This window comes from Falco punctatus, assembly GCF_963210335.1.
Source record: "Falco punctatus genome assembly, chromosome: 4".
NCBI classification, from domain to species: domain Eukaryota; kingdom Metazoa; phylum Chordata; class Aves; order Falconiformes; family Falconidae; genus Falco; species Falco punctatus.
The window spans coordinates 91,529,237-91,546,948 of record NC_137583.1 but is presented as its reverse complement, the minus strand read 5'-3'; the positions used below and the strand labels follow the sequence as shown (position 1 = coordinate 91,546,948).

Here is a 17,712-nt window from a genome sequence, read left to right as displayed (position 1 = left end):
TCAGGTAATCGTGCAAAGATTATCGTTTACACTTGCAGTCAAATGCTGTAGCATCATAGGTGCAGTAATCTGTGAGTTCCTAATGAGGGTGTAGAAGACCTTTTGTGAAAGTCTTACACTTTTGCTGCTGCCCCTTTCTTCTCCAAGTAGTTACAGCTACAAGGGAATTACTCCAAGTCCCAGTGCTGCCCATGCAGTGCTGCGGAGAGAGGCAGGGTTTACCAGCTTCTGATCTGGACAATAAAGAAATGTCACTGTTTTGAGCAGAAAACTGACACGTTTATCAGCTGTCTGGTGTTGTACAGCCATGCTCAGGCACCACCATCCAAGTCACTGACGAGTGCATGCGTTTGGGCTCACACCTTGTGCGGTCAAAGGAATTTCTTGCGCTCTGCATTCAGGGACTGAGCTTCTCCTTGGTTGTTGTGCCCATCTCTGCTCTCTTTGCAGTTTGTCAGGATGCTAATCAAGCAGTCATTTCAGTTTCCTTCTTTGTGTTTCAGTCCTGCTCGATTTCCTTGCCATGGGATGCTGCAGACTGGTTTTGCAGACTCATATAACAATTTTTTCCAAATCAGAATATTTCCTCCTACAATGTCATCTTTTCTGTCCAACATTGCTACTAATCTTTATTTAGTTATTTGCTGTACAATTTCTAGCGGGATTGGATAAGCCCAAGGTACCCCTTTAGGCAACACTTTATATCAAGGTTCCATTTATAAATACTTCATGAAGGGCTAATGAATGATTAATAGATGTTTTAATGTATGACCAATCAATTGTAGATTTTGCGACATCCTACAGACAAGTAGGTTTCTTATAAGCATAGATTATAACCATATCTGACATCTTCTACTGATGGGCTTCTAAACATCTATAACATACACACCACTCATATCTGTAACATGCTTAAAACATCTACTAATCACTGATTAATTTTTTATAACCTATTTTGAAGCAGAGCTTGTCTGTAGAGTACATCCCTTACTGGTGTCTGTGACTCTCCATTTCTATAGGACTGATAATTTACTCATCATCTGAGGACTCAGAACTCCTACCAGTTTCAGCTCAAAAATTAAGCTTTTCTGAGTCAGCTTCAGCATTTTCATCTCATGCAAAGAAAAAGAATGTCTTTACTGTCCCCAGGCTTTTTTCTCCCTCGAATTTCTAGCTACTTTACCCTGCTAACATGCGTTTTGCAAGCTCTGCTAAAATGAGATGATTCTTAGGGGGCAAACCCACATTTAAATACGTTTTCAGCCTGCTGAACTGAGTTTGCTTGATTATTCTGGGACAGCTTTCCCAGTGATGATGGTTCCCAGCTTTTTGTTTTGGTTTTTTTTGGTCACCCCCGTGTGCTTAGTTCAGAGTTGGTCCATTCTCAGAAATGGATGAGAAAATATAAACTTCACAAGAATCCACTGAACAAAGCATCTCCCAGAGGACATTTGACTCTGACAGAGGAACACACATTTTGTATGTTTGATAAACCCAGGGGTTGATAGGAGTACTCCTCTGTGGGATTCCCGTAGCCTCCTGGGGTGAGAGGCATGACTGTCCTCTATGCTTTTTGTGGAGCACCCAGGTAGAACCGACTGCAGTGGGCAGCACAGCACGCTTCCTGAGAATTTGTGAGTCCTGCAATTAATCATTTGCAGTTGAGAATGAGCAAGCTGCTTAGTATCATATTTTGCAAGTAAATTCTGAATTTTTAGTCACTTTCTACTGAACTTTATCATGGGGTTAAGTCTTCTGCTGTGATTTATCGAGATGTTGAGAGCAATTCTTTAATGATATAAATTAAAAGGATCTGCAGGTTTTTCTGGGGTCATTGGTAAAATAATCTCAGTTCTGAGTGTCCCCAAGTAAATATCCAACTCCCATTCACATCAGGATCTAATCTTTCACTGATTGCTGTTTACAGCAGGATTAGGCTGCTACACCTGCGGCATTAGCACATACAACCTAAAGAAACACATCAAGTATAATAATGATAATAAAAAAGAATAAAGAGTAAAAAAAAAAGATATATTCTTCAATATTAACATGAAATTTGCTCTGGCTTTTTGAAAACTGTTATTGTTAAAGACACCGAAGCCTCAGAATTAAGAACTTCTCAAAAATACTCAAACTCTTGGAACAGACAGTTTTTCACCCATGTTAGCACAATCACTTTTATGTTATGCTGTTAACATTCTGTGTTTACTGGGGGGTTTACCATGATCTTTTCTTTCCTTTTTTCAGCTGGTTAATAATCCGCTAGCAAGCCAAGCAGCAGCGGCTGCGGCAGCAGCAGCCATGGGCTCAATAGCAAGCTCCCAGGCCTTTGGCAATGCCCTCTCCAGTCTTCAGGGGGTCACAGGTCAACTTGTCACTAATGCACAAGGACAGGTGAGTAGAAGATGGAGCAAACTGTGAATTCTGATGCAGGCTGATCTTGGGACAAAAATGAGTTCCGCTCGTATGACAGCAATTTAAAAGTGGATATTGAAGATAAATAAATATTGATTTGCCAGACAAGGTAAGAAATGGAAAGTCTGAGAACTGGGAGGAACTTAGGGGCTGTTAGAAAGGGTTTTCAAGCCAGAAGAGGCTTAGGATTCGTTTTATTTTAATTCAACCTTTTGAAAAGATCACGAGAGCGCAATAATAAGGTATTTTAAAAGCCCAAAAGCTCTATGATTCTTAACATACCATCTGTCTACTTCCACTTATATATGCCTAATAACAGACAGCCATATTAAAGTGCTACTGTACTATTAAGATTACACTTTTTTGCAAATTGTAGAACTCCTGTATTACTATATTTCTAAAAAAGTATTAATGTTTTAAGTAAAGGAACACAACTGAAAATGTAATGAAGTATCTGAGATGTGTTTAACTGGGCGGCTTACTCATTCGCTGATTAATTAAGTTAAACAACTTGCATTGAATCTGCCAGTCTGTAATGCACATTTGGGAGAAACTTTGCTTTAAAGAAACTTCTCCAAACAGAAACTTGAGCAATGTTTATGGCATGTCTAAGAGAGAGATTGTGTGTTACCTGCATTTGCAAGCTGTTTATTTGTTGCAAACCATTTCCATTTCAGTCTTAATATGATGCAGAAAGATATGCATCTGAATCCATATATATATATAAAAATAATTCCATTGATGCAGCATGCTTAAGTAGCTTTTAGATTGTAGCCACTGTCATTCTTTATTGCATTTACTAGAACTGAAATTAACACAACTACTTGTTTCACATAACGTCACTGCAACAAATCTGTCAATATAGCTTATGACTGGACATGGTAACCGAGTCATTTGAATGTCATTATTCTAAATGCTACAAATTGGGCATACAGTGATATCTGCAGTGCTTGTGTGGATGTTGGGCCCTGGTAAACATTCACTGAAATGATGCAGCTTGGATGATATGTGAATCTAAAGTTTAGTTTCTACTTTTACTGTTTATTATGGGGGAAAAAAAACCCACAAAGAGCAGGTTTTTTCCTGGTAATTTTATATCACCATGTTATTTAATTGGAACAGTGGGGACATTTTTTTATTTTGGCTCATTAAAAAATAAAACACAACACTTTGTAGGAGTCCCCTATTTTTTAACATAAGACATAAACAGAGATGCATCCTGAGCTTCACTATCACCATCCAACTCCCAGGAAAAAAAAATGCTGACCTTGTTATATTTACTGGGTGGGTGCAGAATTGTTCCATCACTACCCCGAGGGTTGAACGATGGAGCTTGTCAAAGTGAGGTCTTATCTAATGAATCATCTTATCGCAGGTGCACACCACACATATTAAAGGAGGATTGTATGAACAATGTGCCCTCTACAATAACCTTTCAATGTCTACTTTAACCCTTGTTTCAATCCCTTTTCATCAAAGGATCATTTTATGCAGCCAGCTTTAAATGGAGGCTCTCAAAAGCCTATTAAGATTTCTGGAGGGATGGGGTATTGGTTTGGAAGAAAAGTTGGTTATAATACCTATAACTCATAGTCAGATCAGCTCCAACCTAGAAGCCTGCTTATTTCTGTCTGTGCTCCAGAAATGGTTCACAATTGCCACACATGAGCCACTTGGCACCCAAGGTGTTCATTGTAAGAGCTGAAGATATAAACCCAGACTAGTTTTTGGATAGTTTTCCCTTTACACATTCTCCACAGAAAACATAAGCAAAGTGTGGCCATTCATTATATGTTTTAAAAAACTACTACTGTGAAGATATCACTGAATGAAACTATAGATACCCTCAGGCTGATCTTGTTTATTCCACACATAATGTAAAGTCCAATAATTCCACAGGTTGCAGAGAAAGAGAAAGAAAGAATCGTCCCTATTGCTGGATAAAATTATGGAACCTATATGTTCACCTAGCTCTTTTACATAAGGGCTATCTTTTTATTCTTGTTTTTACAAATTTTCCTTGGTTTATAATCAGCACTGAAGACCTCACCAAGGTATAGATAAATATTGGTAATGAGTGTGTATTTTTAATACCATATATATATGATATAATATATTTATGGGTTTTTTATATACCATATACCCATTTTTATAATATTCAGCGTAAACCCATATTGCTTAGAGGACACTTCTGAAACTGTCTACCAAACAGGACTATTCAGTGTAATTAAACTACATTCCAAAGTTAAATTACATTTCCATCAAATTATTAATATTATAGCAACTAAACAAGAACTGAGAGGCATGTGTCTTCAAAACTGGGAGTGTAAGTGAATAGTAACTTGCATTTCTGAATGATCTTCTTGGACTCATTAAGGAGCTGGATTTCCATCGTATGTTAAGAATCTTCCCTTTGAAAATTGCCCCTTTCAAAGAATCACAAGTGTGACACCCAAATTTCACTCCTGCAAATATAAGGCTGGATGACTTACCAGGCTGTTTGTATGTGCAATCTTTGTAATTATTAGCTGCTTCTGTTACAGATATTCAGGTCTTGTAAATGTCCATCTGTCTGGCTAAATATATGGTGATCAGTAATCCCTGGAGGCATTAAGCTGTAGGTCAAATCCAAGATCCTATGCCAAATTTAGGGAAATGATCTTTTGAATGACATATGGCATGGCCTTAATTCCCAATGGTCTAGGATTTCTTGCAGTCACAGTAACAAAATTATGCGTATTAACAATTACCTATATAGCATATTCTTATTAATTTAATTATGGAATTCACAGTTATGGTTTTGTTTTTGGTTTTTTTTTTGCTTTGGAAGCAATATGAACTGTAATACCAGAGCTCCCCAAGACCATTGTAGCAGAGATCTAATCCATTGCAATAATATGATTAGATCACCTGATTAATTTGATACAGTACAGGTAGAGGATTCTAAATCAAATTTGCATTTTCAGAGGCATATTATGAAGACCTATTGGCCCATGCAACACTGCTTACATTCTGTTTGCCCTCAGCACTTTCCAGGAAGCATTTGCAGGACTGGACTTTCATATCTTAAATTTCATGAGCAGGGTAGCAGAATTGCTAGATTCCATCCTGTCAGTAGATACACTGATCTCAAAGGGATGCTGTCTATCCACTCGGTTTCAGCCTGCCCTTCAAGTAGGATCCTAGTGCCATTGCTGCACTTGGATTCTTCAGAGATGTAACAACCAGACGTTTCTCTTCTTTTGTTATTGCAAAAGAAAGAAAATATTAGGAGTTTTGAGTGGGTTTTACTATATCTATTAAGTACATGAAATGTGCATTTTGACAGTTTTATTAACCTTAGTAAGGAGATGAACCAAGAAATATGGAAGCAAGGTTGATGCTTCTGGTTTCCATAAGTGCTACGGGCAGGCCAGCGTCCTACTTGACAGAAACATAGCACTTCACCATCATCAGTTGTGTCCATGTAAGTCCCTTGACTTCAACAGGGTCAAATACATTTTAGCTGAGTCCTCAGTTTAGTTCCTTTCTTCTTAATTCAGCAATTGCAAAATAGCTTTTTACCATAAAGTGTAAAAGCGTAGTGTGGCAAGAGCTGGCATTGTGAACTGTCTTGTGGTTAAAGAGGGTGATACATTCCGTATCCTGGTAGGTTGTTAAGAAAGCCTAAGTATGGTGTAATTGTTCACTACATACTTTAATTGAACAGTGAGTTTAATTGGGATGGCATCAGTATAATCGAAGAATCCCTTGGAGGAACTTGAGCTTCATTGTGCCCATGCCTTGCTCTTTAGGTGTGAAAAACCTCCTGTATATGAAAAACCTTGAGCAGAGCTCCACCCTGGCAATTAACAAAAAATAACTAATTTTTGAGGGTTGTAGTCCACAAGTAGATCAGCAAACTAAATAGAAGAGAGGGGCATTGTTGATCCAATTAGATAATGGGAGTACTTTGGTTCTCATTATTCTGATGAGAGGGTACACGTCTGCTCTTTGAGCTTCTTGATGGTAAATGGTGCTAATGAGGCCTGATGGATTCCCTGCTCCTAACAAGCCTCTCAGCAGTGCGAGTGATTACAATGGAGATAGATTTGATGGGATGCGCTCCCTTTTGTAGTGTCTCAGCTGCTGACACTCTGCGACATAATCAGGTCACAGAGCCGGTCACAGCCATCAGCAAAAGCCATAGCTCTATCCCTCATTATTAAAGTGCATTATTCAGTTCCAGGCCTTCACAATTCTGCCAAGGGCCTTTTCTTCTTCTTCTTTTTTTGTTAAGCATCAGTTCTCAAACACAAGAGTTAATAAAATCATCAGCTAAAGAACTAGTAAATTAAAGAAATGGAAATAAAGCACTCCCTTTCAAATTCGTTGAAGGATCACAATTAAATAAGCAGGGAATTTCTCATCACCACACACTGTACAGTACAATGTATTATGTCATGTGCAATAAAAAAACAGAATAGGATTTTAAGAAATAGCATTGTCCTCTTTGTAGACTGGCTTGGAAAGTGCTAAAGTAGCTTTCATTCTGAAGGAAATTTCTGTCTTCCCAACTATTATATACTATTGTGTACATGCAGGTATCATTATTTTCACAGTTTAACTACTTTTTTCTGAAATGTTAAGAATTACTTGCAAACTGAGTTTATAATACTAAGCGTAGCAGCTGTCTGCCTTAGTTAAAGTGGCTGAGGACACAACCTGGAAATATACAAAAGGCCACAGCGCTAGGACTGACCGCTCTGTTCCCATAGACAAGGTCATTGCCTTCTTTTGGAGGGTGAGCTAATTACAAAATGATGTGGAAAAAGGTGATTGTAACGTTTTCTTTCTACTGTGATGATGTTCAGTTGGGGCAACCTCCCTTTTAAAAGAAAATACACTTTTAAAATCCAAGGTAGATTTTAATGCAGTTTAGTTAAACAGGTGAGAAAAAAATGAGTGGAGAGCCCAATTTTTATTCTTCATTTATTTATTTATTAACTTTTTGTTTCAGTTTCATTTCAGCTGATTATGAGCAGGTTTCAGCTAAATAGACGTAAGATACTCTAATACTGCAATGTAAACTTTTGCAGGGATTTACACTGTATCTGTGGAATCACTGAAGTACATATCCAGTGACAACAGTATAATATTGTGTATAGGTACAACCAAAGGGTTTAATACATAGCTGCTTTTTGTATTATTATTACTATTAGTCTTGTTCACCTCCACAATTGTTCCTCCTCCTTGCCAGTAGAGTATGCTTATCATAGCATATTATGTATACGCAATGTTGCTTGTAAAACTTTCAGTTCTCTTGAACCACAGATACAAGAACCTCTTTGACAGCTACAGGTCAAAGTACAAAGTTGGTGTTGTCAAATTAGCAGTCATCTCCAAGAAGGTGCATAGAGACTGGCAGGTCACCTAGGTGTTTGGTGGGGTTTTTTTACACTAACCAGTAACCTTGGCAGCTATCAATGAGAATGCCAGGTGGGCCTCCTTATGGGACATAAAAAAGGATGCTGGTCATTTGTTGGGGTTTTTTGTTGTTTTTTTAACTCTACCTGAATTTCTAGGAGGCTCAAAGCCATGTAATGTATGACACTCCTCAAAGTTCTTCTGCATCTGTGCAATTCGTACTGTTCTCCAGGTGTGCAGTGTCCATTAACCTTTTCTCTTAACAAGCATTAGCATTGCTACGTCTTTCGGCTGTGCAGCTCTAATACATGCTAACCACTAATGTGTTAGCCCTCACAAAATCTAGCAGTGTTCACAAAATTCTAAACAATAATCATTTGACTAGTGACTGCTAACAGTGTCTTCCCAGGGGTAAGACTGACAGAAATCTAAGTGGGTGGTCTTAGAATGGTATATATTAAGGAAATTTCATCACCAGCCTGAGACAATAAGAAGAGGTGCATTTTAAGGGAGAAGATAGAGGGAGGGATTGTAACACTCAGATAATACTAGCATTTAAGAACATTCCGTGGAAAACCCATTGCCGGGGGAATCTGTTTTGATGGACCTTCATATTAACATATTGAATTTCTACTGGGTGGGGTCTGACTCTCTGTTTTCCCCTTCAAAGTTTCAGTGGGCTGAATACATACAGTTCTGCTGTTTGCAGGAAGAAAAGGGCACATGCTATGAGAAAAGGTCAGTTGTAAGGAAGATAATTTTTTTCCCATTGGTTTTCTCTCCCCACAGCTAAACATCAAGGAGGCTGGTTGTTTAATTACCTCCCATGTGAATTTGAATCAAAAGACAAATAATTGTTTTAACATACTTTTGCTGACTGTGTATTTTACTGCACTGTTTATCTAACCTCAACTTTAGCCACAGTGGCATAAATGTAAAAATGTATGGACCAAACTCTCAGGTCATGCAAACTGGTAGTTTCATTGAAATGGACTGACAGAAAGTGAGGCTAATTATACCTAAACAAGAGTCAGCTAGTCTATTTTGTCTATTTTAGGCAATGATCACTAACAAATTTTGGATCTCCACAAATGTGAACAACTGTGAAACCCATATCCACATTTTTTAGAACAGTGGTGAAATGTAGAACAGTTACCATCTGCAACATGGAACAGTGATATTCAATTAGCCCCTCATAATATCAAGAAGTTCAGAACCACTGTTGTGCCATCATGTTTAACGGGGGAATCTAACTTTCCCACAGGTTAAAAAAAAAAGGTCAGGGCAAAAAAGCTTCAGAAATTGAATTACCCAAAGAGCCAACCATTGCAAAAACATAGTAAGAACAACTCACAACCTCTTTGGACAAAGAACTTTAAAGTAGAAGCACCACCACTTTCCCAAAAAGCTCCAAGAAAAAGAATACTAGGAAGGAGTATTTCAGACTAGGTGATGAGATGAAGTCAAACCTCTAATACAGGAGGCTTTAACAGTGCCAAAAAACTACCAAGAAAAGAGCTGGTATGTTAAATAATATTTGCTGCAAACAGCAATTACAAGGGCAATGCTAATTTAAGAAGAGCACAGAACTTTACCTTACTCAAAAATACATACTGGAGCCATATTGGATGACAGCTGAAATCTCCAAACGTATTTACTGAGGAAAGGTTAATTGCGTGTTTAAATTTCAATCAGCTTGAAAATGATCAGCGTCTGTCCAGCAAGGCCACTGAAATTTCTTTCATCTAGCTTGCAAAAAATCTTATTTTGAGTAATAAACTTCAGATTTCTTGCCTCTTGCCTGGATCTCTGCCCAAGGTGCTGTATTTCGGACGCAGATTTTTTCAGAGGTGCCTAAGTCTTATTTTCAAAAGCAACTTACATACCTGTAAGAGCCTGAGTTTCCCTCAGTCAGTGTTACGAGTCTTAGTGCTTGAAGGCATGTCTTTGTGCTGTACTGGAGCACTGCAAGCAAACGCCAAGAGACAATATATTTATATCTCTCGTTGCCATACTAGCACAAATACCAGGAGCTGAAACCCTTGGTAGGATGGTGGTTATGTCTGGACTAATTAATTCTGCTTCTCAACAAGGTGACATAGGATCTAGCTCATTAGTTACTTGCTCTGGGGTCCTGGTAGCACTCTGTAGTATGTGGAGTAAATATACTTTGAAGAGAGCCTTAAAAGCCTGAAGCATTTAGGTACTTTTGAAAATGTTATTCACTAATCTAAATTAATTATTTCAAGTCAGAAGTACAAGACATACCTGTCCTTATGTCATTGCCTTCTTAATTACTTTTGCATGGAGGAGAAAAACCACCCTATCTACTAGTACAGCTTAGCTCAGGTAGTTCAAACTACCATTTTCATGAAAGCTGAGCAGTAACTAAAAGAAGCACCTACCACTCCTATAATCTGTTCATCTTAACATCATGAGGTGGTTATAAGCATGGCAAATGTTCATTGTTATCGCCAGTGACATATATCACAGTCAATGAAATCTTTCTGCTCCGTGGAGGTTCTTACACTGCTCTCCTTATCATCATATCTTATCACCTTCTCGTAACACATTAAGAAACATGACTAGTGACTGTCACAAATTGGTCATCCACCCAGGAGAACCTTGTAGAATAGAGTCACCTGTTTGATAAGGACATTTGGTTTTGTCTTTGTTAGGAATCTCTTTCTTTGTTTCAATTTCCTTTTAAAGTTATGTTTTCATTTGGGTTTAAAAATCTTTATGAGGGGTTTCTGAGAAATGCATATTGCATTACAGAAAGTCAGATAACAGAAATGTACTTAGCCTTTGCAGCAAAATGTGGTGAAGCCAGAGGTGATAAACCAAGAAAGGTTCCTCAGCTACTCGTGGAATTCATTCCAAGTCCTTGAAATTTTCCTGAAAACAAATTCTGCTGTGCACAGAGAAGGTTTGACAATTATTATCCTGAAAGACTGAATTTGGTAATTACAGATTTCATCCGGGAGCATTAGGTGGCCATTTAGATTCCTGGGAACCAGGCCACAGAGGAACTTGAAGACAAAGGCTGAAGTTTTCCTAAATTAATTGAGAATTCTTTAAAGTGACAAAAACAAAGCAGTGGACAGAGTTGATGTGTGTAGATGGTGCTGAGAAATGTGCTTTCTGTATTACTGATGTTTCCTAAATGGTGTGTCATGCTCAGGAATAAATTGCATCACTGCGTGTCTTCAGGAGTTGACAAAGTTGAGAACAATTGGAGGCCACATCATTGTCCAACCAGAGATGATGGAACTCCTGCTGTATGAGATTCACATTAGAGTGGAGTCCAAGACTATTCTTAATTTGGGAATTCTTCTTTAGACTGTCCAGAGCTTCTCTGAGGGAATGTTCTGCATGTTGAAGTATAGGAAGGCTGTAGGAAAGCAGAGGACATAGTAGACCAAATCTGAGAATTTGAGTTATCTTTCAGATGTGCCTCATTTCTGAAAAATAAACAGATTATAGTTCTTTGTATAACATGATGCTTAGTTTTGCTTAGATTTTATCTAATTTATCCTGTATATAACAAGTGTTCTTTCCCAGTGTCAGAATTTTACTTTCTGCTCAACTGGCATTGATGTCAGAAAAAAGAAAACCAAGGGCTATTTGGGCAAAGGGGGAAAAAAGCCAGATCACTCTGTCAAAAGTGGAAGTTGATGCAGAATGCTAAATGTTGAAGGTCCTTGACTGGCTGGTAAAGCACTGCTGCTGATTTGGAATTTCTTAGAAGTCATAAGCGTTCATGCATAAATGAAGGCCACTGGCTTTCTTGATGGGCTGCAGCCTTGACATCTGTATGTAAATGCCTTACAGATGCAGGTGAGGAGAGGTAATCTGGGGCTCCCATGTTTGCAGTACAGTCAGTATTTGTTTCAAAATCTGAAAGGACAAGGAGTCCAGATATTTTAGGAATATTTTGTGAAGAATTTGAAAATGAAAAAATACATCTTCCCTGAGCAGTTTTTACATGAAGAGGAGAAAATTGTAGTAGTACTTGATTAATTTGATAGTAAGCCAGCAACTGGGTTGTATTCATGCAGGTTCATAGTGATAACCAGCCAGGTGCAGACCCATAGGCTTCTGCGTGCAGACCCACAAGCCTCCAAGTAGCACACTGAACAGGAGTTGTCCTGTAAAGGGAAGGATTCACTGTCTTCTGGTTTGAATCTAGAGTATCGCAAAGAATTGTGCGATGTCTTTTCCTATGTGTTGATCTGTGAACAGTGGCAGGGCAAGTTCAAGCAGAAAAAAAATCACGGTCCTAACCATGAATGGACATTCAATCTATCTTTCTAAAAGTATATCTCAGTTTGTCATTTTTCTTCAGATACTGGCAGTGTTAAGCTTCAGCATCTATGTATGCAAATGGCCCAGATATCAAAAAGAAAAAAAGGACTTTGAAATATCTATGCCAATGTTATTAAATATATATGATTTTTAAAGTACCTTTTTCACTTAAACTTCCTTCTTTTCACATTAATTAAATATTATCTCTAGGATAAGTATCTCTCATAGAAGATTAATGTATTATTGTCACATAATAATGGAACAGAATGACAGAATCTCTTTCCTTAAGCACAGAAAAGAACTTATTAATATAAAGAAAACACTCACAGCCCTTGAGCAATTCTGTCTCTGCTTCATAGAGAGCCTTTCCTAGTCTCCCCTCATGTTTAGCTTCATGCTAGAGATTCAAGGAAGCAATACATATATCCTGGCAGTTTAAAATCAATCCACTTTTCAGGACATAATTTAATATCAAGACATGAGGTACCCAGTATCCAAATATACATTCATTTTAATGTTTGACGCATCAAATACTCTGGCATAGCCAAGTTTCAAAATAAATGGTTTGTTTTAGAGGTTGGATATGTCATATTAGCATCCACACAGCAGATAGAGAAATAGATCAGAGAGTGATCAGGACATCAGGGAGACAGTTTAGAGAGAGATGAGAGAGACCAGGTACATCTTGTAATGTTAAAAAAGCTAGCTAGCAAGAAAGAAATTGTATAAATAGGTCATTGCAGCCCAACTGAAAAAAAAAAAGTTTAATTTTAACTTGTTAGTCATCATCTCCAGAGGCCTAATCCACTCCCTTCGTTGCAGGCTGTGCATTAAGCTGAGATATGTCTTACTTGATAGCAGATAGACAGCCTCAAAGTGAAAAGATGATATCAGGCTCATGCAGTGTGCTTTACTTTGAGGGGGAATCGGCACCATTTGCCATGCTAAACTTTCTCTCGGCTTTCCTTCTCAACTCTTTCTTTTAGCCTTAGCTGGTCGTCATCTGTCCTGGTTTTACTCTTTCAGTTCCTTCCATGACTGGAAGCATAAACCCATGTGGAAACAAGAGCATGGATACCTGGTGCCAATGTCGGTGGCAGATCACCAGACATCCCAAGGTATCTAGATCCCTCATTCCTGTTCTACTTACCCTATCCCTATCGCTGCCTTTTCCTGACAACAGCTCTTTGCCACACGCTGTACCTGGGATTCAGTTAGTTAAACAAAGGTCTTTAGTCCCATTTTAGATATTGTACAATACTCCTTGAGGCCTCCTGTGGCCAATCCAGAAAAATGCTCTTCCCTGTAAGTCTTATTGCCATAACCTGCCAAAATCCTAAAACATTTCAAATAGAGCAATGTCCACGTTTTTTCCAATTCAATTGCTTCCCACTTACATGAACACCTGCATCTGTGTGGATGCACACACACAGAGGTGAACATACGCTTACCTGGACCTCTATGCTCATCTCCTCAGGAAAGATACAAGTACCTACAGGGACCCCAAATTACAAATAATTTCATTACCTCCTTGAGTCACACTTCTGTCTCTAGGATCTGTTGAACTTTTATTCTGGTGACAAATGAACTAAACCTTCTCATCTTGGCAAGCTCTCTTTTATCTCAGAACTCTCTTTAGTGTAATGTTAGAAGTGTGTAATCATGACTGTACACAGGTCATAATTGTCTGCAATCTATTAACTGGGGAATAAAACTAGGCCTGTGTTTTTCTAAGGGTTCGTTTTCTCACCAAGGTGTGTTACTGAATGACTGCATAAAGGGAGTTAAAGGATGCTGTGTGTTTACACTCTTCCCTTTCACTACTAGGAGGTACCATGTAGACTGATACTATTGGCAGCTCTGCCCAAGAGGCCAGAGTGAAATATTTAAAAGATCAAGAAAATTGAGGGGTTTTAGCAGAACTGCGTGGGAAATATTTCCCAACCCTTTCCCACAGGATGGCATGGTCAGCCTGTTTCTTGACATGTCCCTTACGTTGATGAACATCACCTGCACAGACCATTCCAAAGTGTTGGGAGGTTACTTTCATTTGTAGGTGTTTAAATCACATCTTCTGGCATCTGCACTATAGATGTGTTAATTTCAATTGTACAGATACCGATGTATAGGCTTTATATGTGCAGTCTCTCACTATTATTACTACCACCTACAGTGCACCACTCTATATATTTGAATATACATGTTGTTCTTCTGGACAGTTTGTATACCTAAGAGTATGCCTCTCGTAACTCTGATAACACTGAAATGCCCCAGCCATCATACCTACTGTTCAGGTAAAGACACATGTAAGAGGCAGTCACCCATCTTTGCTCACAAGTAGATAGATGAATTTGAAAACAGAAGTTGTTTGTGGGCATTCAGCTAAAGCAGAAAGTTTATGAATGTATGGCCATGGATGTAACATGAGAGGATGGATAAATCATAAGGTACTCACTTTTGAATGAAAATAACACGTAACTGGCATTAGCAAAGAACACCACATTCTTTTCTACCACAGCAGAGAGTTTTTGCCACAACAGCCAAGACAAAAACCTGCCTGGAAACTGTGATTGAATATTTAATGACTGCTTAGACTTAGTTAGACTTAGAATTAGTTAAGACTTCAAATTTTTAGTTTTCTTCACAAAGGTCCAAAGAGAAAAAAACTACCTGATGGTGTCAGTTCACTAGGTACAGAGAGGCAAAGGAAGCCCTGATACAATTTTCATCTGTGAAGTCTGAGCTGATTGAAAATGTTCTGAAACTGCAGCCACAAACTATGGTTTTATTGGAGTATAATGGGTATTGGAAGGGAGTACAGGAGAAAAACTGCACAAAGCTTTTGCCAGCTTCTCAGTTAGGGTAATTATTTTAAATCTGAATGTTAAGACCTAGAAATACTGTTGGTAACATGCAGAAGCATTTGCCTGTTCAAATGCCTTCATGCTTCTGTTACATACAATGATGAACAGTTAGAACTTTGCTTACACGGAAGTCCTTAACCAACTATGTAGTACATCTTGTATGTTGAGAGTTAAATGTCACAAGTAATTATGCTGCAACAAAAGCCTTTATTTCTGAATACAGATAAAAATGTATATGTTAGATATTACTGAATCGGGCTCAAATTCTCATAACCTGATCCATCAGTGGAAAGGGCCCCTCCTGAAAAACATTTACTGAAGCAAGTTGTACCCTTGGCTCGCTCTTGCCTTTTACTTCTTAAAATCATATGCAGTGAAAAGAGGGAACAAACATGAATGATGCATGCCTGATTCACTAAATCACTATGGTCTCTGGCAACAGCACAAATGTAGAAATTTTTAAATCGGCCTCGTACTACCCAACAAATGATGCAAGAGGAGCCCTCAAAGAACACAGAGTGAGGGGAGATAAATGGCCATCATGTCAAGAAGGCAATTTCTCACTGAGTTTGCACAGAACATGGAAATTTGACTTCCAAGAGATGGTTAGGGAATCTTTCTAATAAATCTTCAGTCCACAGGCATTGCTGTGTCTTTTTTTTAAACTCCCTTTTTAAGAGCTATGTAAGTTATACCCTCCCCAGTGAAATCTGTCAAGATATTACCAGTCAAGTGAAGTAATTTAAGTGAATCATCTCTGTCTCTATGTTTATGTTCGTGATAGACAGGGATGGTCGAACAGGTAAACAGGTTTCATTTTGTGCATGTGTTGAACGGCTTTTCAACCAGTGAGGTCTTCTCAAAGCCTTGTCTTATTTTAGTAGTAACTCACATAGGAAGAAAAAAAATGAAAGAAAGGCTGAGCTTCTTCCCAGGAAAAAGCTTCTGTGCTTTATTAATATTATTATTTAGGTTTTCAAAAGATTATCTTATCCTTCATTTTTGTACAGCTGAGATATTCGGATGGTCAATAAAAAGACAACTGTTTTCCAAATTCCTTAGAGGCTGTAGGTCCATATTAGAATTGACTGATCCTCAGCAGAGTCCTGCATCAATTTAGACTCCTGACTTTGAATTCCTTTTCCCTAATTTTAACAACATGAAAGTTAGTTTAGGCTGCATCAAATCTAAGCTAGTTCTCTGTCATTGCTGAAAGAAATAGACACTCTTGAAGAACAAAACATCTCACTGATCTCAGGCATGCGTTTTAGGCTGAGATTAATCACCTTGCAGAGATTCTTCTCTCTCTGCATTGACTGGAAAGAGCTTGAATGGCAGTCTACAACTGGACTTATAATGTTAGGTGGCTAACATTAAATGACATAAATTCCATCCTTAGAATACCACACACCAGTTATTGTTAATGGGACTTGGGTCATTTTGATAGTGTTATGCTTAAGCTCCCCATGGCAGTCATAGGAGTTTTAACTCAAATCCTGCTAGCAGCTGATGATGGCCATGCAGAACTCGGCACTGGATGGCCTGGCTTATTTTTGGGTTGTGTCTAGAGGCAGTCCTCTATTTTTGTGAACTTGTGCTCCTGTTTTGCTTGCTTGCTTCTTTGTGTTTCCTGAATAAATAGAGAAGTAGCGTCCCAGAGACCAAGGTAATGGTATCTGTTTGAATTATTTAAAACATAGTTAACTTTACTGATACTTTAACTAAACAACGATTAGCAATGTGAAGGGAGGGTCTTTCTGTTAAGTATCTTTTCTTTCAATTAAGATTAAGTATTTAATCTGTAGGATATTGTTATTTAAAAATCGGTTGCGCCTAAATGAAGACTTTGCGCCTCTGAGGTTCTTCTGGTTAAAAAAAAAACTTTGAGCCTGTAGTAGTGAGGAAGATCTCTCTCCCTTTGACAGATTACTTTTTACATTTCTCTGGGCATTTACCCTCCTGTTTTGGTTAGGACTGAAAAGGGATGCACTAAATCCTCAGACCACAGGCCGTCTTAGAAGTATTACTAGCACAGCTCCAACCAGCAGATGCCACAAATGTCATGAGACAGTCTTATCACATAAGAATTTCTGACCTAAAAAATAGCCTAAGTTGGTGCTTTTCAGATAATTTTAGGTACATATCTATGCCAAGCCAATCAACAGCCTTTTTAAGCTGGGCCATCATAATTACTGCCAGATTTACCAAATATTACTTTAATTTGTATTTATTCTCAAATGTTATGTATGTTTAAAAGGGGAGGCACATCCTCTAATTTGATTCCAAATAGTCTGCTTTTGTTCAGGAATGAAAGTTGAATGTTTTTTACCAACATGACCATAGTTTGTATTGTGGATATCATTATTAGGCTATATAAAAAAACCCCATAATAATCAAACAGCCTTTCTACCCAGGGCTTGACCTGCTGCACTGCGTGATCTGTCACAGGACTTGTACTGAGCCTATGGGATGCGAGATAATGTTTTTATTACAGTGTCGCTTTAATAGCAACTGCAAGAAAGAAGTTGCCGTCTCCACTTTGCACCTCTCCATCCAGTCTTCTGCATTGGAAGAGGCTGTAGCCTCGTGTGAATTAACACACTTTAATTGGTTTCTTTTTCTTTTCTAACTATGACCCCTTGGCCTTGCCTGCTGCACAGTGCTGTTTCTTCTTAAGCACTGGGTTTATATAAACTTCCTATCAAAATCACCCCTTTGGAAG

General features: G+C 38.3%; 1 protein-coding gene across 3 annotated transcripts in view; it reads left to right on the top strand.

Moving 5' to 3' along the window:
* The window catches only part of POU6F2 (POU class 6 homeobox 2), a 319,374-nt gene that overhangs the window by 255,704 nt on the left and 45,958 nt on the right, over nt 1-17,712 (top strand). For all 3 annotated transcript variants that reach the window (XM_080382151.1, XM_080382150.1, XM_080382149.1), the window contains one exon: nt 2,245-2,391. In XM_080382151.1, the coding sequence (XP_080238277.1) occupies nt 2,245-2,391 (147 nt within the window). The remainder of the gene's footprint in view (nt 1-2,244; nt 2,392-17,712) is intronic.